The sequence below is a fragment of the Hipposideros armiger genome, unplaced genomic scaffold (assembly GCF_001890085.2).
Source record: "Hipposideros armiger isolate ML-2016 unplaced genomic scaffold, ASM189008v1 scaffold_59, whole genome shotgun sequence".
Classification (NCBI taxonomy): Eukaryota; Metazoa; Chordata; class Mammalia; order Chiroptera; family Hipposideridae; genus Hipposideros; species Hipposideros armiger.
This window is the reverse complement of record NW_017731409.1, coordinates 2617296-2644828: the sequence shown is the minus strand read 5'-3', so window position 1 is coordinate 2644828 and position 27533 is coordinate 2617296. Positions and strand designations below refer to the sequence as shown.

At 35.7% G+C, this 27533-nt stretch overlaps 1 protein-coding gene across 7 annotated transcripts in view; it reads left to right on the top strand.

The window, feature by feature from the left end:
- Positions 1–27438, top strand: part of PALS1 (protein associated with LIN7 1, MAGUK p55 family member) — a 73246-nt gene extending 45808 nt beyond the window's left edge. For all 7 annotated transcript variants that reach the window (XM_019641303.1, XM_019641308.1, XM_019641307.1 and 4 more), the window contains 11 exons: positions 987–1064; positions 1628–1774; positions 3018–3179; positions 4667–4744; positions 12325–12508; positions 14409–14480; positions 14831–14902; positions 17414–17581; positions 18240–18442; positions 20361–20471; positions 26130–27438. In XM_019641303.1, the coding sequence (XP_019496848.1) occupies positions 987–1064; positions 1628–1774; positions 3018–3179; positions 4667–4744; positions 12325–12508; positions 14409–14480; positions 14831–14902; positions 17414–17581; positions 18240–18442; positions 20361–20471; positions 26130–26306 (1452 nt within the window). In that variant the 3' untranslated portion in view covers positions 26307–27438. The remainder of the gene's footprint in view (positions 1–986; positions 1065–1627; positions 1775–3017; positions 3180–4666; positions 4745–12324; positions 12509–14408; positions 14481–14830; positions 14903–17413; positions 17582–18239; positions 18443–20360; positions 20472–26129) is intronic.
- Positions 27439–27533: the final 95 nt, after the last annotated feature.

The window sequence follows — 27533 nt, the reverse complement described above, 5'->3', positions numbered from 1 at the left end:
TCCTCCACAACTAGACTGAAGAACAAAAGGATAGCAACTTGTCTGTTCCCCTTCCCCCAATTCCCCAATAAAAATCTTAAAAAAAAAAAATCTACCAGGCCCTGCTGATTTTATGTACAGGCTCTATGAAACCATTCAGGAACATACATTATGTTAAACTGTTCTTACATATAAATCTAGACTTTTTCCCAACTCATTGTACTAGGATAGTATGACCTAGATAGTAAAACCAGACAGAACTTTTCTAAAACAGTGTACACGACCATGCTCACAAAGAGAGACCAATACAATTTGTGAACATTAATGTAGAAATTTTAAAATATGAATAACTCACATCTAGAAATATTTCGAGTAATAATTTATTATGTGCTAGATACTGTGCTAAGCAGCTTAGATGGATTACTTCAATCTTTTAAGAACCTTAAATGGTAGGTGCCATTCTACAGATAAGGAACAAAAGCTAAAAAAAAAAAAATCATAATCAAGTGGAGTTTATTCTAGAGATGCGAGAATTGCTTACATTGGGAGATTTTTAAATGTAATTCACTATATCATGGTGGTTGTTCCATTACTCTTCATATAAACTTACCTTGTTAGTCTGTAACTCTTGAAAGTGTCACCTCTGATTTAAAATATAGTGGCATAAACCTAGGATTAAAAAAACTATAAAATAGCAAGATAACTGTTAGAATAGTTTTTCTTCCCTTACGTAATTATTATAATGTTGGGAGAAACTTTCAAGAAGGGAATATTTCATTCGTATAATACCAAAATCTTACCGAGCATTTTTTAAAAATAAGGAATGCTATTGTTAACCATGATAAAAGATTGAAAACTGAGAACAAGTACATTTTTTTCACATAATTCTTTTTAGCGCTTTCTTATAAGTAGTTTTTACAATTTTCAATTGTATCTTTTTTTAAATAACTGTAGAGATGGTGATATTCCCTGCAACCTAGGAAGAATGACCTCTTCTTGTTTCTTAGGTACAAACTGTTTTGAAGCCAACCCACCAGAAGGAAGGACAAGAATTAACTGCTTTGCTGAATGCTCCACATATTCAGGTAGAAAATGGACAGGGCATTATATATGTGTTTTGTCCAATATACAGAGTCACTGAATCAAAGTCTCTTAGAGCTAGAAGAGACCTCCAGCAGTATCTAGACTGCTGTGATTGTTTACAACTCCCACTGCAAAATGTTGGATTATATATTTTCATTTTTAAAATTAACTGCATTAGTTTTTAAACAGCTTGTTTGTTACAAAAATTCCTCCCCTTTTTGTGGTTATGTTTTCTGTAAATTTAAATTATCTATTGTGTTGAACCTTTAAATTGATTTTTATTTTATGAAGTATAATAAGCATTTTAGACTTTCACAATCCATTCCAGAGTATGCCCTGTGTGTCTAACACATCTTTAGTTATTATTAGCTATAAAAGATGTAGGGTTGCATCTGTACTTCAATTGGAAAATTTGGAAACAAATCTGAATATACTTGTATAATTAACTATAGCCTTTCTTTTTAAAGGTTTAATGCTTAGAGCACTATGCAATGATTAGGTTAAAATCTCTCTACAGAAATAAATCATGCTATCACCTTAAATGCTATGGATTTCTTTGAAACAGGCACTTTTACTGGCCCATGATAAGGTTGCTGAGCAGGAAATGCAGCTCGAACCCGTTACAGATGAGAGAGTTTATGAAAGCATTGGCCAGTATGGAGGAGAAACTGTAAAAATAGTTCGTATAGAAAAGGCTCGAGATATTCCATTGGTAAGTGTTTCACACCTCTCCTCTAAAGTCCTTTCTACACAGGGTCTTTTGTATGGCAGATAGTTGAAGATCTCTTTATGTTTCTGGTAGTTTTTCTGTTTTGAGGTTAATTTGTTGGAATCTTTTATGTTCTTCCTCATATTCCTTATTCAGCTAAGAAAAATTTGTTTATCTTTTCTTACTATAATTAGATTAAAGTAGTAGCTTATGAAATAATTGTTGAGGAACAAAGAGACAAGCAATCTGTTTCATTATTCTCCCAGCTTTTTTTTTAACAATAATTAGAAAATCTGATTTTTATTTGATTAAATCCATCAAAACACAATTACTTCTATACTTCACATATACTTAGAAGTATGTGTTCCTTAATGTTAATATTTTTTTATAGTTCTTATATGTAAAACTTTTTTCAATCTTTTTTCTTAGTCTGTTATTATTGCCTTAATTTTGTTTTCAGAGAAGATTCTTGAATTCTGATATCTCAAATTGTGTCTTGACTAGTGTGGTACATAAAATGGGGACTATATTTTATGAGGAGTTTATATAAGTAGGTTTTTTTTCCCTACCAGAAAAAAGAAATTGGGACAGTTTTGACAAAATTTAGGAGAAAAATGTTATGAAATAGTGCCATTTGTGACAACATGGATGGATCTTGAGATTATTATGCTAAGCAAAATAAGTCAGACAGAAAAAGCCAAGAACCATATGATTTCACTGATATGTGGGATATAAAACTGAAAGCAACAAAGGAACAAGACAGACAAAGAAACAAAAACTGATAGACAATAGTTTAGTGGTTACCAGAGGGTAAGGCGGGAGGGGGGTGATGAGGGTAAAGGGATCAAATATATGGTGATGGAAGGAGAACTAACTCTGGGTGGTGAATACACAATGTGATATATAGATGATGTATTACAGAATTGTACACTTGAAACCTGTGTAACTTTACTAACCATTGTCACCCCAATAAACTTTCATTAAAAAAAAGTTACAAACTCTTATTTTCGAGCTTTTTTTGAATTCTAATGAATGGAATGTTTCTGAAGCAGAAAATGTGGGGAAAATGGTCAACTTTCAAATCTAATTATCATGATTACTCTAGCTGTATAAGTAAATTGTTTCTCAAGATAACTGAAGACTAGTATTGTTGAATAGAAAAAAATGAGAACTTAAGAATGAGGAAATATTTACTAAAAAATTGCATTTTTATTTTAAAATTGGATGTTGATTTTTTTTTTTTAAGGGTGCTACAGTTCGTAATGAAATGGATTCTGTCATCATTAGTCGGATAGTAAAAGGAGGTGCTGCAGAAAAAAGCGGTCTGTTACATGAAGGAGATGAAGTTCTGGAAATTAATGGTATTGAAATTCGGGGGAAAGATGTCAATGAGGTTTTTGACTTATTGGTAAGTTGACACAGATAGAAGGATAATTGGAGGTTTTCAAAAGCTGTTTTTTGTTATTAGACTTCAGAGTAAAATATTTTTAAAGCATTTTAAAAATAATTGTTTAGAGCACTAGGTAATTTCTAGCTTAATTTTCACATGACATTATTATTTCCACAATATTTATTAGTAGAGTTTTTTTGGGGGGGATGGGTACCATTAACTTTTTTTTTTCATTTGGAGCTTTATTACTACTAGGTATATTTTATTTGCCTCTGAAATCATTGATATAACTCATTCTTTCAGCATACATTTATTGAGTGCCTACTATGTGCTGGCTGCTAAGCAAACAGTAACAAAGTCTTTGCCCTCGTGATTTTTATGTTTATATTGTTATTTTACCGACAATTGATTGTTGCTTCCTTAACAATATTAGATAATAGCAGTGGTATACAACTATACTGTCCAATATAATAGCCACTAGCTACATGTGTTATTTCAATTTAAGTTAAGTAAAATTTAAAATTCAGTTTCTCGTTCCTTCTAGCTGTGTTTCTGGTGCTAAAGAGAAGTGTGTAGCTAATGACTCCCATGTTAAGGTGTAGATAACATTTCCATCATTATGTAAAGTCTATTAGACATTGCAGGTATAATCAGGAAGCCATTTGTAGACACTTGTGAGAGCAATTTATGATTACTTTGTATATGCCCACCAACCAGATTTACATTCTTATTGACTTAGCATCAGTTGTTACAATAGAATCTCTCCTATCTGCTGATGTCTCTTGGAGAACCTAGAAAGCACCCTTACGTCCTTATTTTCACCCAACTCCCTTCATTGCTTTGGTAAAGTGCCAGTGGTCATTGTTTTTAGCCCTTGTTTTATTGGCTGCTATCTGTAGGTTGAGCACTGCTTCCTGCTATCTCATTGCCACAGGTTGTGATTACTGTCTATGCTGGAGGTGTCTAAACAATGCAGTTAGTGGTATACCTGGAAATATAGTGAACCTAGCAGTAAGACTCTATACAGGTAAAAAAACAGAATGGATGACAGAGACAAAGCATCTGGGAAGTGAGAATATTTGTATATATGCATCACTTTTCTAAATCTAGTCATAATTAGTTTCAAATTCAACTGTACTAAAATTGATGTGTGGCAGAGTAGATAATTCAGAATTGTTATAGCACTGTGGTATAATCCAACCCTTCACTATGGAGTCTTCCTAAACTTACACTAAATAGAAGACAAAAACCCAAGACTTGCAGGCTAAATGGCTTTCCCCAGTGGACCAGAATTGCAGAATGCCGTAGTATGGGGTAGCTCTAATATAATGGAGTCTATGAAAGGCATAATTTGTGCTTCCTGATGAAATGAGGTCATCTTTACAGATTGTTTTTAGTCTCCTAAAGGTTCCAGAATAGTCCAGTTTAGGGAGAATTGATCATAAGATCATAGAATGATTTTCATAAATATGGATTGTAAAAACTATCTAATCTCTCTATTACAGTCTGATATGCATGGTACTTTGACATTTGTTCTGATTCCCAGTCAACAGATCAAGCCTCCTCCTGCCAAGGAGACTGTAGTAAGTGATTCTTTTTTGTTCGTTATTTATTGTCTGATGGCTACTGTTTACTTTTTTTTTTTTAATTAATACACTTTATTTTTTTAGAGTAGTTTTAAGTTCACAGCAAAATGGGGCAGAAAGTCCAGCGTTTCACACACCTCTTTGCCTGCACACATGCAGAATCTCCCCCACTATCACATCTTGCACCACAGGGGTACATTTGTTACATCAGTGAATTGATGGTTTTGTTATTACCCAAAGTTCATAGTTTACCTTAGAATTCACTTTTGGTGTTGTACATCCTGTGGGTTTTAACAAATGTATAATTACATGTATTCACCATTGTGTTCTGGAGAATAGTTTTACTGCCCCAAAACCCTCTTTGTTCTGTCTGTTCATCATTCCCCACCCCAACCCATGGCAACCACTGATCACTGTAGTTTTTCCTTTTCCAGAATGTCATATAGTTAGAATCTTACAGTATATAGCCATTTCAGATTGGCTTTTTTCACTAGTGATAAGCATTTAAGTTTCTTCCATATCTTTTCATAGCTTGATCTCTGATGTTTTTTTAGCGCTGAACAATATATTCCATTGTCTGGATATACAACAATTAATCCACTCACCTACTGAAAGACATCTTGGCTGCTTCCAAGTTTTGGTAGTAAGATTGCTATAAACATCCCTGTGCAGGTTTTTGTGTGGACATAAGTTTTCAGTTCATTTGTGTAAATATTAAGGAATTAAAAACTTCAGTCCAGAGACTTATGGTCAAGATGGCAGACTATGCATAGAAAGAAGACTAGCATTGAGTATTGACAATGCTTATTTCCAAGTGAGAGTATCTGGATGATTTTTACTTTTTTTAAATTTTTTACAAGTATGTATTATTAAAATGCATTGTATACACACACAACTTACGTTGACACAGAAATTTGCACATGGATGTTTATTATTTGAGTATCAGAAATGTCATTCCAAATATTTTTTGCGCTCAAGTAAAAACAAGGAAATTCAGTAGAGTTTATATAAATAAAAAAGAAATATCTTTTTCATATTGAGAAAACCCAGAAAAGTGAAAATTAGAAAATACTTTTCTTTCAGAATTTTTATGACTTGTAATAACACTGAACTTTGTCTTTTCCTGTTATAGGTATGTTTATTTAACTTAAGTATACTTAGTGTAGGGGGATAAAGTGCTTTTACAAAGCATGCACAACTCTCATGTTAGAATGTGTATTGCTCTTTATGTTAAAACATTTCCTCAACTAGCTATATTAAAAGGTAGACTTTGTTACCCTATGACCCAGCAGTTCCACTCCTAGGTGTATATCCAGGAGAATTGAAAACATATATCCTCACAAAAACTTGCATGTGAGTGTTCATAGCAGCAGTATTTGTAATAGCCCGAAAGTAGAAACAACTCAAATGTCTGCCGGCTAATGAATGGGAAATGAAATATGGTGTACCCATAGAATGGGATATTATTTGGCAATGAAAGGGAATAAAGTACTGATATAATATGCTTCAACATGATGACATTAATAAAATTATGCTAAGTGGAAGAAGCCAGCCACAAAAGGCCATGTGTTGGTTCATTTATATGAAATGTCCAGAATAGATAGTCAGAAAGTAGATTAGTTATTCCTTAGGTGTTATTCCTTAGGTTAGCAGGGAATGGGAGGGATTCCTAATCAGTATGGGGTTTCTTTGGGATGATAAAAATGTTCTAAAATTGTTTGTGGTTACACAGCTCTGAATCTACTAAAAATCATCCAGTTGTGTGCATGGGTGACTTGTATAGTATATGAATTTTACATCTCAGTAAAACTGTTAAATAACAGACTTCAAAGTACTGGATTAACATGGAAGCCTGATGTACTACCTCTGTTATTCTTAACTTTTATAAAAGCACAGCAGTTTGAAAGGGAATACAATTTCTTTTTTTTTTTTTTCTCAATCACAGTTATACTATATATTTTGGCTATCATTCTATGTTTTCCCATTATTTATGGAACATATTGAAGTTGATGTTGCATCTGCAACCTTCTTTCTGTTTAAAGTTCTTTGTAGGGGAAGAAATGGGGAAATAGTTTGTCTCCAAATTCCAGCAGCCCCATTCTCTGCGCATTATGCCTTTCCACATTTCCCTCCTGTGAACAAGCTCTGGACTTCAAAAGTAGTTCTGCATTGAGGAGACACATCAGAGGGTTGGAATATGCCTTTACTTATATGACTTTACAGAGAAAGGGAGAGAGAGAAAGGAAGAGAAACAATGTCAGGTTTAACTTTTTTAAAATACAGCATTTGATGAGTAGAGAGCTTTTAAAAATAAAGACTATGTTGGGCAATACTTTTCATTTCCTTCATTTCTTCCTTTTGTTGTGAAGAACTCGTAATTGCAATGTCTCTTGCAAAGTTTTCATCAAACCTAACTGGTTTATTTTTTTATTTTTTTTTAGCTGAGCCATCCTGCTACCTGTTGGCAGCTCAGCGGCTGCTCAGCTTGGGCTGGACTCGAACCGCTGTTGCTCAGAGCTCAAACTCTTGAGCGAGCTCTTAACCAACTGAGCCACTCGGCCGGCCCCTAAACCTAACTGGTTTAAAATTAACTACTGTTACAAAAGTTTGCACTGAACGTTTCCACAAAGAAAAAAGTGACAGAAAATCATAATTTTAGTTGGAATATGCAGAATAATTTGTGGGATTAGTGATTTTAAAAAGTTAAAACCAATTTATTGAGCATCATTATGGTACAGGTCAGGATCTAGTGAGAGCAACAAAAGGTATCTTTCTGATGTATGTTTTGTGGTGTTAGAAAGAAACACATAATTTAGATAGATAAACCAAATAGGTATTATCTGAAACGCACTATAATCAATTGCTTATTATAACATCATAAATGGCAAGAGTAAAGTGGTTGCTATGGGTGATGTAAAAGAAACTTAAGGGAGTACTTCTGACACAGTTTACTTTTCTGTAATAGGCATAAAATGTAGTACATGATTTTCATCTTAATTTTTTCTCATTTGGAAGAAGACCTGGAATTTCATCATATACTAAGATTTTTATAAATACATATTTTATCAGGAGATGCAAAAAAATACAGAAAATTTCAGTGTGTGTTAGATGGATATCCCTTTTCAAGTTAGGGCAGTTGCTCTGTTAGCTGTTACCCTAAGGTTCACATTTCTGGCTGCCTACTACTAAACATCAATCAGATGTCCCACAGATAATCCCAACTTCTCGTAAAACGTGGAAGAGAACAAATAATAAAGATATTCCTTCTTGGGTGGGTGTTAAGGAGGAGGAATCTCAGGGGGAGGGATTGGACAACTTGCTGGACACTACAAAGGCTTTACTTCTTCACGCTGCCCTTAATTTTACCATCTGCCTTAGGGGTAAGGTTTAGGCCAAAGATAAAGGAAGACACACGTTCACTGTTTTCTCTTCCACAAGTAATTTTAAAAGTTAAAGATAACTCTGCTATAATAAATAAACAAATAAAAATTACAAAGAAAAATTATTTTAGAGCTTTGAATCCCTTAGGAAACATGCAAATAAGTTGATAAATCAATATCCCTTTGCCATATTCCCACCATCATTAGGACTCAAATGTGAATAGCTTACAGGTACTATTTTTAAAAAAAGCAAAGAGAAATATGCTGGGAGATAATTGTGATTAAACTATGCTATACTTTGAATTTAAATGTAAAAATTTAAGAAGATTTTGTTTGGTTTAGAAACCAAACACTGTTTTGATCAGATACACTATATTGATATTACACCATTATTAAGCCTTGGAACTTGTCTATAAAGGTCAGCTTCCCTCCTTCATTTAAAAAGGGCTCTGTTTTCCTTTGTGTGGGAAACAAATTAGCCGCTAACAGCTGGAGAGGAAAGATAGGTGAAGATAACTTCTAGAACTGAAAAGAATTGATCAGTGGACTATATGGATAGAAGTCACACCGTACATGGCAAGACGTGCTCAGATTTTAATTTAATCAAATGGTTAATTTCTGTGATATTAAATAAACTTTGCTCTTAATTTTAGGGTACATTTTAAATAGCGCTACACAAACTTGTCACATAAACATAGCACATCCTCTGTACTCTTCTTCCCAGCCTAAACAAAGAGGGATTCCATTCCAAACCAGCTAAATCTGAATAGTGAAGGGGTCAGACTTAGGCAAGAGCAGAGAAAAAAGCATCTCTAGGTGATTTTGTTGGCCTCTGGGAAAGGCCATATACCTAGATACAGACAGCCTCCTCGCTGTTAGTTTCCCTCAGGGTAGTAGTTCTCTAAGATTTTAGGGTACAGTTTAAGTGGCATTTATATAACAGCTATCCAAGAACCTAATTAAAATGTGGAGTCTGAACATCTGAGATGTGGCATAAGAATTCAGTATTTTAATAAACATCCCAGGCAGGTGATCTGAGCAAAGCACATCCAAAACAACATGCTGGTTATTACTTTAGAAAGTGATTTCATGAAATCATCCATCAGGCTTACAAGTGGTCTGATTGCATAGATCTTGGAAAAGCCTGATAACAGAAGTGATCTCTCCACCACCTAAAATAATACTCATAATTCCATATTTACATTTTTCAAGACTTTTTTGGCTAAAAGGCAACAATTTAAACATTTTTGGAAGCATTTGACAGGGATGGTACCCAAGAGGTTTTTTTGATCATCCTGCATATTAGAGACATCTCATTCTAAAATTATAAAATTGTATGTATATTTTTACCCAACCTCTGAATTGTGTTTTGATTACTGCTACTCTGCATCACTTTGTAAAATTCATTTTTGGTTTTAACAAAGTTTTCAAGAGTTTAATCAACACTGTTTTTATATCAAGAACAAAACTCTTTCAAGCACTCTAGTTGGAAAGCAGCAAAACACTGCCAAATTGAGTGGGGTATCTTAAATCATATTTAATCCAAGTGTATGTAAAGTGTGATACTGTTTAAATGAAGTAAAATACAGAGGGAGCTAATCTATGCTTCTAAAATCAGGATAATGTTTACCCTTGGAGGGCATACGTTGGCTAGTGACTGAAAGGAACGTGAGGCGGGGCTTCTGATATACTGGAGATATTCTGGTTCTTGATATTGGTGCAAGTTACACAGATGTCCTTCATTTGTGAAAATTCATTGATGTATACAATGATGACTTTGTGTACTGTTTGAACTTATGTAAGTACATCAGTGAAAAGCTACCTCAAAAAAAGCAGACTAGTAAGTTCTATATTTTTAACTACATCACTTGCTTTATCTCAGTGTTGCTATTTGTATATTGGGACTTAGATTTCCTCATTTCCTTTTTACAGAAGTTATTAAAATATTTTTCTGAAATTAAAAGTAATGTTTTTTATCTAATAACACCCTTATGTACAATTTCTGAAAGAGGCTGTTGCTTTCATGAGGATTCTTGGTTATTATGCCTTATAATGGAGGGGTAATAAATACATATGATGTGATCAAACAATATGGTGAATGTTTTAAAAAAATGTATTACAGTAAAAGACACATTGCCATTAATCCCCCTTAAAATACCCCACCTCACACACTTATCCCATTGTTCTTGCCACTTTCTGAAGCAGTTCTGGAAGTCCTCCTTCGTGAGTATCTTTAGTTGTGCTGTCATGGCTGCCTCGATGTCCTGCATCATTTTGACTTTGGGGAAGAGCCAGAAGTCACACGGTGCCAGATCCAGTGAATAAGGTGGATGAAGAAACTACCTAATGTTTTTATTTGACAGAAATTGCTTTCTCAGAAGCAATTTGTGACATGTAGCATTGTCATTATGGAGGATGATTTATGGCTCACTTTAAAACATGCCTTCTCTCAACCGTAGCTTTCACCCTACTGACTGCACCGAACAAGTTAAAACTGTCACACAGTTACCAAAGTTCAATGAACTGCATCCGTATTGAAGATCCCTGCCTTTCTGTTGGATGGCACTCAGCAGCAGCATTCACCGTATTTATGATCACAATGGAAAGGCTCCGTGTCACACATTGCTTCTGGTATGGCAGTTTCTGTCAAATAAAAACATTACAGTGTGTCCTCATCCACTTTATTCACCGGATCTGCTGGCTCTTTCCCAAAGTCAAAATGATCAGGAAAGGTAAATGTTTTGAGTCGATTCAAGACATTAAGGCAGCCATGACAGTGCAACTAAAGACACTCACAAAAGAGGACTTCCAGAACTGCTTCAGAAAGTGGCAAGAATGATGGGATAAGTGTGTTAGGAGCAAGGGGGAATATTTTGAAGGGTTATTAATGACAGTGTATCTTTTAGTATAAATTTTTTTATTTAAACATTCATTGTATTGTTTGATCACACCTTGTATATTTATCACTTAGGAAGTATTATATATTATGAAATTTTGTATAGTCCATCATGGTTGATTTGAGGATAGTCAGTTTTTTTTAGTGTTTCAGGGGCTGAAAAAAGATACTATTTATTAATAAAACAATTTTTGAGGCAAACTCTATCTTTATAATAGATGGCCTCAATTACGGTGAGGGTAAAAGGCTTAAGGAAAGCCAAATAACAGTTGGATAGAAAAGGATCCAGAATTATAAAATTATTATACTGTCAATTTGGCTTGTTGAGGCAAACCTGAAATTTAAGCCATGTGGGGCAGAAACACTCATTGCATGTAGATGTTGGATTTCATTAGATGAAAGTAGGCTTTTTACAGATTTTGGAAATGCCACATGCCACTTGCCCATGTTGGTAAAAATTATGGTAGAGAAGTTAAAGAGAATATTAATATTACTTCCTTTATTCCTTCTTAGAAGGAAGAATACTTTGTTATGTCTTATAGAGAGAGGTATATTGGAGGAAATGGCACAGGAAATCAACTTAGCTTTCAATAAGGTTTCTGTGAATTCTGACTTACCTTTTAATGCTAAAAGCATAACAGTTTTTTGATAAGCAAGCACACTGTTAGTAAAAAGTTTTAACTTATACCACTAGTAATAGTTCAAAGCCTATGTATAGTTTATAAACTTGAATTAGATAATTTTAGAAGTTTGGTGTGTGATTGTTTATGAGTGTAAACATGTCCTTTAGAAGAAACACTGAAAGAGATTAAGGCACAGTCACACTGACAGTGTGGTCAAGAAGGGTGGCACCAGGGAAACAGACACTCGCCTGCTTAGATGACAGATACGAGGTTAGTCTACCTTTCCTCGTAGTAGTGGTTTATAAAATGTGTACCTTCTTGCAGAGTTATTGTTTTCACAGGTCAGGAATTGCGGGGTGGGGGGTCTTTATTACATTCCTTCTTCTTCTTGTAAGCCTTTGAGGCCCCTTAGTATCTCAGCTTGTTCGAGGCTAACAGTAACAGTGTTTTGCATACTCTTGTACATGTTTCAGTCAACAGAGACATGAACTTAATTGAATTGAATTGAAGATGATCCTGAGAAAATATTGCCCCCCAAATACTGTTAGCTACCTAAATTCCTTCTTTCAACTTGTAATTTCTTTGCACTAATGAAAAATTGTAACATTTTAATTATATTTATGCTAAATATTTTGTGTTGCCATTTCATCATCATTTTTCCCCCTTTTTATCTTTTAGATCCATGTAAAAGCTCATTTTGACTATGACCCCTCAGATGACCCTTATGTTCCATGTCGAGAGTTAGGTCTGTCTTTCCAAAAGGGGGATATACTTCATGTAATCAGTCAAGAAGATCCAAATTGGTGGCAAGCCTACAGGGAAGGGGATGAAGATAATCAACCTCTAGCTGGTCTTATTCCAGGTAAGGACAATATAGTAGAAAGTACATATTAACATAAAATGCAAGCCTTCACAGAGGAAAAACTCACTTTTTCATGCCTATAAAAAAATGATGTAATTACTTTTCAGATAATAGGGTTTTATGTTATTTTTGTAGCATAAGCATCTTGAATATAATTGTGACTAATTTGTTGGACTTTAGAATGAAATTATGATATAAAAATGTAATATTTACATTTGTTCTTTATGTGTATAATAAGCTCACAGAAAGCCACAAGTCATTACTTTAAAACCCAAAAGCTGGAAACAAATTTTGTCTATACTTGGTCATATTTCAAGGAATGAGTTTCTTATATTACATTTACAGGGTGATACTATATCCTTGATGCTTCACAGTAACAGTTAACAGGACATTCCTCTCAAATCCTGGAGTATTGGGCAGCCATCATGGTTCTCTGCCCAGTGCTTTTGCCATAATACCAATTTGGTAACTACCTTGCCAGCCTTAGCCCATAAATATTTAGAACTGGTGTTTATTAACTGATCGATTACATTGAGTTTCTGAAAGTATATAGATGAGTCAAGGAGACTTCAATGATATCATTGAACCCACCTTAGTTTGGTTTGATGATAGTTTTCTGGACCCACCTTAGTTTGGGTTTGATGATGGTTTTCTGGACCCACCTTAGTTTGGGTTTGATGATGGTTTTCTGGTAGAAGGATTTTTATGAGGTCACAATGTCCATCTCCCATTAATGTCTGCTTCTATTTCAAAAATAATCTAATTATGTGTGTACTATAAAAATGTGCCATAGAAGTTAACACTGTAATGCTTTAAAACATTTCAATATGTAAGTGATTAAAATCATTTTGTTCCTTATTTTTTTAACCTGTTAAAGATAAATACTTTTAAATTTTAGTGCTCTTAAATTTTTCCCTCCAGTTACTGGTTTCACGAAGAATGTGATGGGTACAGCTCCTAGAGATAACCTGGTTTCCTTTAATGCTTCTTATGTGTGTCAAACTCAATATTAATGTTTTTGCTTCTGTTCTTATGAAATATACTACAGTCTACAGATCCTCCCAACATAGGTGGAAATTGTTTATTGATTTTAAGAATCCTTGGCTTGAAATGGAAAGAATTAGATACAAAAATTAAATATAAAAGTAGAACTCTAATCCTGAATTTTCTAAGTAAAACTTTTATCCTTCAGAAAAAATACATTTGATTTTAAGGTAGATGTATGAAAAGAAGATGAAGGTCAGAAACCTTGAAAGCCTCCTATATTAAAAGCTTAATCCTGAGAGGAAAAACAATATGTTTTTCATTTATTTGTAGTATTGGTAGCTTAAAGGTGAAAATAAAAAACAAAAAAAAATTAGGTGGAAATAAAAAACATTAAAACATTTACATGCATGTTTATCCATACATACAAAGAAAAAGAGGGATTGAGAATAATATATGCAAGGAAGTATGTTAAGTGGTGTCTTAGAATTGAAACGTGATGAATGTTCATATATTATTTTGGAAAGTTAACGCTTAGAATGAATTTGCTTGATTTCAGGTAATTCTAAATGATCAGAACTGTTGTAAGATCTAGCACAGTACTTTCCACATAGCAAATGCTCAATGAAAGCTTTGTAAAAATTGAACTGTTAAATTTTCTATCACTGGTTTATTTTATTTTCTAACAGGTGATATATTCTAATAATATCTGTCCTAGGATTGGTTGAAAGTGAGGTTGAAACTTAATACTTTAAACATTTGGAGGCTTATAATCATAGGACACACTGTCATAGGTGACAGATGGAACTGGAAGGGAGTATAAATGAAAAGTTACTTCTGGTGTTTTCCCTTGATTTAAAAAAAAAATACTTCTGTTCTTTTAAATATTTTACTCTTTTTCCTTTCTGCTATTAAGGGAAAAGCTTTCAGCAACAAAGGGAAGCCATGAAGCAAACTATAGAAGAAGATAAGGAGCCCGAAAAATCAGGTTGGACACTTTTATTTGACAGTACAGGTTTCTTGGGTCTCCATCTGGAACCATGTTTAAATTTACATATTAGGACTGTCAAGATGTAGTCATAGCAAGAGTGATATGAGAGGCAAAACTGATTATCTTAGGACTGTAACGAAAGGACAGGATTTGAGTATTAAAGATTGTCTATAATGTAAGATCAATGGAAAATTGTAAATACTTCCCTGAAAAATAATTCTTTTATTAACAATGTAATAAATGTTTATAAATTTAAATTAAGGATTTGAGTTCTTCAATTTGAAATATGTAGCTTTGTTCAAGGAAAAAATTCCACATCTGTAGTTATATTTATGATTATTCAACAGGAAAACTATGGTGTGCAAAGAAGAATAAAAAGAAGAGGAAAAAGGTTTTATATAATGCCAATAAAAATGATGGTAAGTTCCACTCTCAGAGATAGCTGGATTTATATCAGAAAGATATAAATATCTAATATCTAACATTTGAAAGAAATTAACTGATATTTTCAGGGTGTTTTCGTTCTAGTTCTGTTTTGCCCCTTAATGTGACAAACGTGCTTAAGAAAGTCGTTTATCAGAAATGCGTTTTTTTGGGAATCCTATGAGTAATGCAGTGTTTTGAATTCTGAGACAAACTGGAATAAAAATTAAAGTACAATTAACATATATAGTGTTACATTGATATTCCTCTAATTTTGAGGAAATTGAATTGAAATTCCTCTAATTCTTTCTTTAAACCCCTTAGTTGAGAAATTAATACATGCTTCTAACATTATAGCTGTATTTTAAGTAAACGATGAATAATTTGGCTACAATAACTCTTGTCACCAAGGCTGCCCTTCCCACAGTGCCTGCTACCTGCTGGCTGATTCAGGCCCACAGGAGAGTTTTTTTGCTTTATTTTAATTTATTGCAAAGATTCAATATTTTTTTTGTTTTTAAGTTGAAGCTTCTCTTAAAATCAAAAGCTCTAATAACACTTGGCTCCCAGGTAGCAACCACCTGCTGAACTGAGTGATGGCCATTGCCTTTACATTGGGCTCCTGCTGCCTTAGTTCAGCAGCCTCCACCACCTCCCATTTTTCATCAACACAACCTGATTTCCTACTTTCATTACCTTCCTGGTTGGCCCTTATGGGCATTAGCATTTGCTGCCTTTGCTGTGGTTCATGTTAGAAACAAACCAAATAATAAAGTAAAGGTAATCCTTAACTTATATAATTTATAAGGCTATTCTCCCAATACCTTGAATTTTTTTAGGCAGAATAAATTAAACTAATGAAAATAAAATGTTATAGATTATTGAAAATTTCCATATAAAACTAAATCTGAGATTTCACAATCCGAGATTCCATGTACTTTAATAAGTTTTTTTCCTAAAATAAACATCCTTAATGCTAATTGATACATTATGTAGCTAAGATTTATTGAATTTTTAATCCTTTCCTCTATACTTGGGTGATTAATATCTCCTCCTTTTGAAACACACTAAAATTAACTGATTCAGCTCTAATTAGCTATAGAAAACTTTACAAACCTCAAGTGTACAGATACATAAATGAAGTCTGTAAATCACATTGCTGCCTCAGTCTGATTGTACATGTTAGAAGAAGGAACTCAGATTTTTCAGAATGAAAAGCATTTGGGGAAGGGAAAGAATTACATTTCTGTTCATAATGGTGTCATAATTAATATTTTTATTAATAATAACTCATTTATAATAATTGTTCTATTCCAGGGCAGTAACTGTATGCTTTAGATGCCTTCAGCCATTTGGTTTTCACAATAAATTCCTTGAGATTACAGATTAATAAATTCAAGTTCAGATGTTAAAGTGACCTGCTTAAGTTCTTACAGCAAATATATGGTTGAGCTAAAATTTAAATAAATCCAGTTTAAGTTCCTGCAGTGTGCTAAGCACTGGCAAGACTGAGATGGTCCCCTGCCCCCATGGAACTTATAGCTGACAAAGTCTGACTAACACATCTGATGCTCCTTCCCAGTCAGATGACGTAGTATGAGTGAGAAGATGCCAGACTGCTGGTTGTCTGCCTTTGTTCTTACCACTTGATAGCTCTTATTTCATCTGAATTATGGGCTTCAGGAATGTTACCCTACTTATAATGTATACCTCTTCTTGAATCATGACCTCAGGTTAATATTAGTATCCCAGAATAAAGTAAACATAAATGTAGGAAGTGTGAATGGCACAGATATGACTGGTTTTCAAGTTATATAATTACAGAAAAGTGTTCCAACTTTCTCTGATACCACTAGTTATAGCCATTATTTGTGAATGTCTGTCTGTGCCAGGGATTGTGCTCAGCATATGCATTATGTCTGATCCTTAAGCCAACCCTCTAAGTAAAGTGTTAATATCCCCATTTTACAAAAATGATATTATTCTCTTTAGTTTATCCCCTGGTGCACTGCTTTCTGTGTCAAAGTATTGGCTGCAAGCTAGCTGTTTTATGTTAAGAGTCAGTATAATTACATTGTATCAAACATTTAAAGACAGTATGAAATAAGCAATAAACATACCTAGAAGAATTAATATATTACCTGGTTTATTTTCATAGTATCCTGGAAAGGATGTAATGACATGGGAAAATACTCATGATATAATACTACCTTGATCCAAAAAGTTAAGCATTTTTATTTTATTTATTTATTTATTTTTTAGCTGAGCCATCCTGCCACCTGTTGGTAGCTCTGCTGCAGCTCAGCTCGGGCTGGGACTCAAACCGCTGTTGCTCAGAGCTCACACTCTTGAGCGAGCTCTTAACCAACTGAGCCACTCGGCCGGCCCGTTAAGCATTTTTAATAGTAAATTGTGCTTTCCAATTTTTTTGGAAGATCTATGAGTATATGTTTATTACATAGTAATAATTCTGTCTGAAGGGCTTAACTCTTTTTCTTTTTCTAAAGACTATGACAATGAAGAAATCTTAACTTATGAGGAAATGTCACTATATCATCAGCCAGCAAATAGGAAAAGGCCTATCATTTTGATTGGTCCACAGAACTGTGGCCAGAATGAATTGCGTCAGAGACTCATGAACAAAGAAAAAGACCGCTTTGCATCTGCAGTTCCTCGTAAGTTTGAAAGCATTCCCATTTTTCTGTGCTTTTTCGTTTATCATATAGAACTTAACTGTATAGGGAAATCTTTCATCCATTTCATCAAAAACAACATCGTCCAGGAAAGAGAAACTTTGTTTTAACCAAATCATTTGAGAATTTGTTACTAAAGATAGTCATTCTTGAGAAATTTTAATTTTTCCTAAGAATATGTTACTAATTACTTTCTATATGAATTTCATTTGAGGCTTCTTACAATTCCCTGTTCAATATGGATCAGCTTCTAGTGTTTTTAAACTGATGTAGAAGATAAAAATTTAGACATAATCTCTGAACACAGAAGTTCTGTTTAAAAATGATATGGAACCTAATCTTATGGAAATAAACTTCAGGAAAAGATAAGTGGTAGTGTTTTAAATGCAAGATGAAGTAATTTAAAGAGTAAGCATAAACTGTATTAAGGTAATTAAGTATAGCTAGTAAGATATTAAAAACATTTTTTTTCATTTCTCAATCTAGAAATAAAACCAGTCAATGTTAAATTAAACACATGGGCTCTTAACATTTCCTCAATTCATTTTATTATAAATAAAAAATTTTCTCTGGCTTGTAGAATTAACCCCCATTCTTCCCCTGACCATGCCCATTATTTTTCCTGATTTTGTTTGCCCAGATACAACTCGGAATAGGAGAGACCACGAAGTAGCCGGTAGAGATTACCACTTTGTTTCACGGCAAGCATTTGAGGCAGACATAGCAGCTGGGAAGTTCATTGAACATGGTGAATTTGAGAAAAATTTGTATGGAACCAGCATAGATTCTGTACGGCAAGTGATCAACTCTGGGAAAATATGTCTTTTAAGTCTTCGTACACAGGTAAAGCTATTTTGGATTAGGATGTTCAACTTGAGGGCATTTTTTGCAGAGTAATTTAGTGGAAACTGTATTTTGGTCCAGGAACCACAGGACCTAATTAAGTTCTCATATACCCAAATCTCTTTCAATTTCCTCAGTAAAATACATACCTACATACACGTACATATGTGTACATATTTTCTAAAACTTAAAATACAGTAACTGTAGTATTGGTACTACTTTAAATATTTTAGAGGCTATACAAGAATTTTCCTTTGCTGATTTTGATCTGAGAAAAATCAGAATAGAGGTCATTTTTATCGTTCTAAGGGCCGTAGTTCAAGTATAAGCAGGCATCATAATGTTTGGTTGTATTAAATAATGAAATCTCCATTGGTTTCTGTTATCTGGCAGACTAAGCAAAAACTTTAAATGTTACAGTTGCTTCTTAGATTGCCATTAAAAAGTAAAATAATTTTTTGGGGGCTGGCCGAGTGGCGCGATGGTTAAGATCTGGCTTGGGACGCCAGAGGGCCCCAGTTCGGATCCCACATATGAGGGCCAGTGACACTGCCCTCCACAGCTAAGATGCTGAACAACAGCTCAACCTGGTGCTGGGCTGCCGTGAGTCGCCGGCGACGGCGTAGGCTGCAGCCCCTGTGGCAGTGGGTTGCCATGGGCTACCGTGTGTAGCCAGCAGCCAGCGTAAGCGGCCAGCAGCCGCCCTGAGCGGCCATCCAGAAGCCGGCGACTGATCTGCCTTGCCCAGGAAGAGTGCAATGATGGTGCCAACTTGGGCTAGTGAAGCAACGTCCTCCACAACTAGACTGAAGAACAAAACGACAGCAACTTGTCTGTTCCCCTTCCAATTCCCCAGCACTGTTCCCATCCCCCCAATTCCCCAATAAAAATCTTTAAAAAAAAAGTAAAATAATTTTAGAAATTTAGGATTTTTAAATTGTGTTTGTTGTGGAAAATTTTTTCTTTTTCTGGGCTAGAAAGCTTTGATATAAAACTTGCCTTACCGTGGGGGTATCTACTGCCTATGTCAGCTTAGGAAACACAGGCAGTGTCATTAGGGAGATGGGTGTGAGAAAATTGACTCTACAGTGGCTCTCTTGAAATAGTAATTAGGCTTTCTTTGGTTTTTTTAGTGGACAAAGAGTTTAGTCTGTACTATCTCAATTATAAACACTTAAGAGAAGTATGTTTTTACTGAATTCCTTAGAATTCTTTATATTATTTGACAGTTTAGGGACACACGGTCATGCAGTGGCAAAGGCAAAGTGAAAACCACAATCTCATTCAGACAGTCTGGTGTTTTTGGATGTGCTTTTCCAGAATGTTTTCCTTTTTGTATGTATATGTGAAATTTTTCTCTCTGGTTATGCTTGCATTTATACCCTGGCACATGGGGGTGACTGTTCATTTCTAATTCTTCCAAAGTGGATTTTTAATATGGTTATTATAATCTGTGTGTGATCTTAGCAGGTTGTAAGCCTGCATCACATAATTGTAAACCTTCAATGTCATTCATTTCTATTTCATTACATAAAAAGAGCAAGCCTCTGTGTGTGTGTGTGTGTGTGTGTGAGAGAGAGAGAGAGAGAGAGAGAGAGGGAGGGAGAGGGAGAGGGAGAGAGAGAGGTTGGTTTTATAGGTACACAATATATTATTACTGTGAATGGTAGGATCTTAAAATATTGTGAATTTTTTGTTATGAAGATGTTTGGAAACACTCATAGGTAATGTTTTTTTAAAAAATGACATTATTATATTCCAAGTATATTACTGGGAAGTAGTTAAATGAAAATTATTTTAAAGATCCAAAATTTCTTTTCATGGGGGGGAGGGGGTTATCACTTTGTGAGGGGTGTAAACGTCTAACTATTACATTGTTTTGTACACCTGAAACTAATAAAAAAGAAATTTCTTTCAGTCATTGAAGACTCTCCGGAATTCAGACTTGAAACCATATATTATTTTCATTGCACCCCCTTCACAAGAAAGACTTCGGGCATTACTGGCCAAAGAGGGGAAGAATCCAAAGGTAAAGTTATTATATCGTTGTACTAGTCCATTGAAAATAAACATGAAACAGTCATGGTCTAATATGTCACAATGCTTAAAAGCTACATCAGCTTGAGCTTTCAGACTGATTACTCTTTCTGCCTTATCACTTTCCCCAAAATGGCCATGGTTGCCTCTGCTTGTACTATGGCATCTCTCCAAAGAAGGGGGCTCTCTTGTTCTCCACACATTCCCTGTTGTTATCCCAAATGTATGGTAAGCTGTGGCATTCCTTAACACTTCCTTACTCTCCTTCACGTGAGTATATGTTATTACCAGCAGGGATTATGTGACACTCCACACGTTAAAAGGGTCTCAACAGTTATTTAGGGATTACCCACTTTTCTCTGCAGATACTCCGTATATGCAGAGAGCCAACATAAAGTGCTGTTTTACTCTTCCTTTTTCTCATTGAAATTTTATGTTCGTTTGTCTCCTCCCTTTGGTCTGAAATGGAAAGATTTTTCATATTATCTTAGATGCTGGACATGGTTGAGGTAGTTCATGTTATACTAAACATTATTAATAATTAAATTATAATATACTGACATTAATCGGAAAGCATTGACTTTTTATTAAATGTGTGAAATAAAAGCTGTTATGTGACTTGCTATATCGAAGTAATAAATACTTTTCCTTGTTTTTTGCTGAATTTTTAAATATTTCTATTTAACTGAGGAATCCTCAGATCTCATTTCATTTGCTGTGCCTCTGACTTTCCTTAAAAACCAGATAAACAAGTAATACTCTTCCTTGAAAAGCTCCTTTCAAAGTCATTAAAAGCATAACAACACTCCTTTCCTTTGATTCTTTACTGTTCACCACACCCACCAACCCGCCTTCCACCCAAGATACCCTTTTTCACTCTGGGTCTGCATTTCTTATCCAGTCTACATATATGGGAAGGTGGTGTTTTTCCATGTCTTAGACTGTCGACATCAGGGGCTTTCCCACCCTAATGCTGAGGGTACTGTTCAGGCTAAGTAGGCTAGCTACCAAGTAGTGTTTCCCCCTTTTTCATTGTTGCAGCACAATTGTAAGTTCATAAATAAGTTGGGTCAGATCATGTGTTGTCCTGAGCACTTGGGATGATACAAAAGAAAGGTTCTTGAGAAAAATCACATGATGATTTTACTACTCCATGAAACTCGGTGCCCAGCAACTACTTTGATCAACAAGAAATAACATGGTTGTTGAAGGAGAGGGATGCGCCTTAGGGCCCAGGGTGGACCTCATTCTGCTTCTTCGGCCTAATTTTCTATTTTCTAACATGCACACTTTTTTTTTTGTTAGGTTATTCTTAAACAAGGATTCAGTAATCATACCAAGGGCCCCTATAGCTTTTGAAAACATGTTAAGCAACTGTTTTTTGGTCGGTGGTCTCTGGCAGTGCTCTCATGGAGTTTTTTACGTACTTTATTTGAATTAGCCATCCCAAGTTGAATGAGGTCTAGCATACCAATTATACATATTTTTTAAGCAGAGGCTTACTCAGTACCAAACTGTTTTAATGGTATACAATATGCTTGATTTTCTAGTTAGGATTTTCTAATTTTTAAAAATTAATTTAATTGAGGTTACTTTACATAAATAAAATGCATGCATTTCAGTTATATAATTCAGTAAGTTTTGACAAGCTGTATACCTGTGTAACAATCAAGCCAGTCAAGATTTAGAACATTCTTATCACTCAAAAAAATTCTCGTATGCCCCTTGGAAGTTAGTACCCCTCCATTCTTCCCCAGACAGCCACTAATCTGCTTTCTGGTGCTATTGATTTGTTTTGTCTGTCCTAAAAGTTAATACAAATGGAACCATACAGTATGTTTAAGTTTGCATCTGTCTTTTGATCAGCATAATGTTTCAGATTCATCTGTGTTGCGTCTAACAGTAGTTCATACCTTCTGATTGCTAAGTGGTATACCACGATCTAAATATATCAGTTTGTCTATTCACCAGTTAATCAATTTTAGCTAGTGTGACTAAAACTGCTATAAACATTCATAGTCTTTTGGTAGATATGTTTTCATTTCTTTTGAATTGCTAGATCAAATGCTAAGTGTATGTTTAACTGTATAAAACTACCAAACTTTTTAAAAGTTTGCTATTTTATGTTCCCACTTTGGTTTCATTTGTTCCACATCCTCACCAATTTTTGCTGTTGTTGGTTTATATCAGTTTTTTTCAGTTCTAATAGGTGTGAAATGTTATTATGGTTTCATTTGCATTTTTCTGATGGCTAATGATAGCACCTTTTCATGTAGTCGTTTAGGCATGTTCTTTGGTAAAATGTCTCAAATCTTTAATTGGATTTTTTCTGAGTTGTAAAAATTCTTTTTTCTAGATATATTCTCTCAAAGTGTATCTTTTTTAATGGCATTTTTTGAAGATCAGAAATGTTTAATTTTTTAAAAATATTTTTATTGGGGAATTGGGGGAGGGGAACAGCGCTGGGGAATCGGGGAAGGGGAACAGACAAGTTGCTGGCCTTTTGTTCTTCAGTCTAGTTGTGGAGGACGTCACTTCACTGGCCCATGTTGATATTATCATTGCGCTCTTCCCAGCCGAGGCAGATCAGTCGCCAGCCATTGGACGGCCACTCACGGTGGCTCACAGCTGCTCACGCTGGCTGCCAGCCACTCACGGTAGCTCACAGCAGCCCACTGCAGCAGGGGCTGCAGCCTACACTTTGCTGGCCCACGGCAGCCCAGCTCCAGGTCGAGCTGTTGTTCACCATCTTAGCTGTAGAGGGCGCAGCATCACTGGCCCTCATGTGGGACCCGAACCAGGGCCCTGCTGCTCAGAGCTGGTGTCCTAAGCCAACTCTTAACCAATGCATCACTCAGTTGGCCCAGAAATGTTTAATTTTAATGAAGTATACTTTTTTCATTTTTCTTATGGTTATTGATATTTGTGGTCTAAAAACATTTGTCTACTTCAAGATTATAAAAATTTATCCTATGTTTTCTTCTAAAAGGGTTTCCTTTGTTTTGTTTTTTTAATCACATGTGGATATCTTGTTGCTCTAGAAACATTTCTTGAAAAAGACTATCCTTTCTCCCATTGGCACCTTTGTAGACAATGACCTGACCAAATATGCCGTAGGGGTTAAGGGGTGGGTTATTTCTGAACTCTGTTCTGTTGTTATGCTAATATCATATCATCTTGATTACTGTAGCTTTATTGTATTTAAGTCTTGAAAAACAGTCATAAAAAGGAATGAAGTACTGATACATATACATGGTATAACATGGATGTACCTTGAAAACATTGAAAGAAGCTGGTCACAGGGCCGGCCGAGTGGCGCGTTGGTTAAGAGCTGGCTTGGGACGCCAGCTCTGAGCAGCAGGGCCCCCCTTCGAATCCCACATGAGGGCCAGTGACACTGCCCTTTACAGCTAAGGTGCTGAACAACAGCTCGACCTGGAGCTGAGCTGCAGTGAGTCACCGGCGACGGCGTAGGCTGCAGTGAAGCTGCAGTGGGCTGCCATAAGCTACCATGAGCGGCCGGCAGCCGGCGTGAGCTGCCGAGAGCTGCCATGAGCGGCCGTCCAGAGTCCGGCGACCGATCTGCCTCTCCTGGGAGAAGAGCACAATGATAATACCAACATGGGCCAGTGAAGCAACGTCCTCCACAACTAGACTGAAGAACAAAAGAACAGCAACTTGTCTGTTCCCCTTCCCTGATTCCCCAACGCTGTTCCCCTCCCCCAATTCCCCAATTAAAAAAATATATTTTTTTAAAGTAGATTAGTGGTTACCTAGGGCTAGAGGTTGGTAGAAAATGAGGAATAGCTGCTAATGGGTAGAGGTGTTTTGGGTTGTTTTGAAGGGAGGGCAGTGTTGATGGCACAAAAAGGGTGGTGTTTCTCACTGGAGCAGTTATCTGAATATCGGAATCTTTTCTGTTAAAATAGGGGCTTGAGAGGGGTAATTTGATAGTATGAACTGATGTGGTCAGTTTTCCTTATAGGCTACTTTTTTTCAGTCCCAAAATTTTTGAGCAAAAATATTTTGTTTCAGCTTAGTCATGAATTATAATTTGGAAAATAAGAAAACAAAATAAATGCTGTAAGCCATTTTGGCAAATCATGAAATAATGCCTTATATTTGATAAAAGAAAAACTAGGTGGATTGAATATTCATCTTAATCTCTGTAAGTTGCGGGGCTTAATATTTACATTTCAACTCTAGCACCACAAAGTTTAGATTCTATTTTGAGTTCTGGAATGTTCTTTCAATAGTCTTGAGCTTTGAGTAGACATCAGTTTTATCACAATGTCAGTGTGTTTGGTTACATTAGTGTAGTAGAGCCCCTGCAAGGGGACAAAGGATCCTGTGTACGACAACCAGATGCACAGAATTCCAGAATGAAAATTAGCCAGCCACACAAAAACTGCCTCAGGACAAGCAGAGCTGTCATATGTTTACTGTTTTCCTGCTGTTACAGAAGTTCAACCAGTTGAAGGATATAGTTTTGTGTTGTGGGTCCAATATAGTACTGACATGTGACTTTTATATGAGACATTTGGATGTGAGTTGAGTCTCTTCCTTGACAAGGGTGACTTGGGGGCAGTTTCACTTTTTTGAACACTTGCACCTGATAATCAGAGGGTTCTGGGTGTAGCCTTGCCAGCTGCTTGTCTACGTGAAACAGTTGTTTCCATTACCCAGTATTTCAAAGTAGCCTGCTCTTTATCTTTGGCAAACTCTTCTTAGGATACTTTTTGCACCTTCAAGACCTGCTTTGTGTATTGAAAACAGAGTAACAATTTAACAGATTAAGCTATTTCCAAAAAAACACATATACAGTCGACTCTGAACAAACAGGGATTGGGGCACTGACACCCATGCAATCGAAAATCACGTATAACTTTTGACTCCCCTTTGTATCTGCGGGGATTGGCTCTAGGACCCCTCGCAGATGCCAAAGTCTGTGATGCTCAAGTTCCCTGTATAAAATGGCGTAGATCAATGCATACACCCCCAATCATGAATTGGAAACGGTTATAGGTATTGGAAAAAATCTGTATTAATGGACCCAAGCAGTTCAAAACCCTGTTGTTCATGGGTCAGCTGTATTTGATTATTAAATCTTGGGTTGATGAGCAGTATTTTCATAGAACGATACTCATTCTATTGATCCTTTGCTTTTCCAGTGTTGACTTTGCCTAACTCTGCAACAGACATAACAGGGAGGGGCCCTTCCTAAGAGCCAAGAGTAGATAGCGCTTTGGTCATGCCACCTTTGCTCCAACCAGAAAGGTTCACTCTGTTACAGAAAGTGTTATTTTTAGGAAGAGGGTATGAGGTCTTAAAACATTTAAAAATGTAGAAAATTCAAAGTAACAGTCTGTGACCTTGAAGCCTTCGGTTTTGTGGGTGAGATAAGACAAACATATGAAAACCTAAATAGCAGTATAAACTGGTTATATTGAGTCCCCAGTGATTCACACCATGAGGCTTGGAGATGCCAGAGCAACAGAAATCACTGGGGCCCTGATGGTGGGAGGAGCCCCTGAGGCTGAGTGTTTTGAGAGACAGAAGAAAAGCAAGGTTATTTCTTGTTTTTGGCCGTCTCTGACTCATGTATTTTGGTAAGGAATGGAGTTAACCTGTTTTCATCTCCTCTTTGCAGCCTGAAGAGCTGAGAGAAATCATTGAGAAGACGAGAGAGATGGAGCAGAACAACGGCCACTACTTTGACACGGCAATTGTGAATTCAGATCTTGATAAAGCCTATCAGGAACTGCTTAGGTTAATTAACAAACTTGACACTGAACCTCAGTGGGTGCCATCCACTTGGCTGAGGTGAAGGAATATCCACCCTGTGGCATGATAGGACTTGATCTGGCAAATGGCCAGTACGAAGGTAGCCCTGATACTTCGGCGAGACTGAGGATAAGGTGGCAGGCAATGCAGACCCGTCCTTAGACCTCCAGCTAGTGAGAGGCAGCTCCCCTTAGGCAGTTCGTGCACAGCAGTTCTTATTCTCTATGGCTTTGGGTGGTCTTGCCTCATTGTGGGGGATTCTAAATGAAAGATTGCAACAGCAGTTCTATTTAATCCATGTAAAGACCTTTTGTTTTCACCTGTCCTTTCTGCCAAGTCATATTTCCATGAAAAAATGTGTATGTATATACACAGGGGTCGATGTCTCACAGTTATAAATATTGAAGTTATTTAACAGTTAAATTACCTTCATAGGAATTTGGGGGGTGGGGAGCCACGGTACTTCTGTGCACTGGGCAAGACTGTATTTAGAAGACTGCTTGAGTCATCAGAAATACTTTCCTAAAAAAATTTTTTTTAAAGGTGCCACTTTGGTCTGGAGCTACTCTGTTAGCCTTGAATTCATGTGTATGTCTTTTAATTCATGTCTTTTAATTCTTGGAAAACATTCCGTTAGAAGCACCAATTTTTTAGCTCAAACTTTGTGGATCAGACTTTATTGCACACTCAGCAGACTCTGGTCTAGTTAAACTTACATACAGCATATGCTGATCTTTTAAAAGATATGATTGTTTCCTTAAATTCTCTTGTCTGATTTGATAACCTTACTTCCTTTCTCTGATCTGCATAGTACAATAGAATATGTAAGTTGTTTTTATGAATGGCCAATGTCCATATAAATTGTGTTGACTATTCAAGTTTCTCATGATGCAAATAGTTTTTTATATACATGAGACATAGTACATTTGACAGTTTTTGCATTTTTATATAGGAGTGCAGAATTTGAAGACTGTGCTATATATAGGTAATGAACTGGAATTGTGTAATGACTATAGCTGCTGTACTATATACTAATATTTAATAGATTGACATGGTCATTGATAACACTTCAGCATTGGAATAAAATTATATCTGAGGGAGGGCCGGCTGAGTGGCTCAGTTGGTTAAGAGCTCGCTCAAGAGTTTGAGCTCTGAGCAACAACGGTTCGAGTCAGCCCGAGCTGAGCAGCCGCTGAGCTGCCAACAGGTAGCAGGATGGCTCAGCTAAAAAAAAAAAAAAAATTTATATCTGAGGGAAATACTATAATTG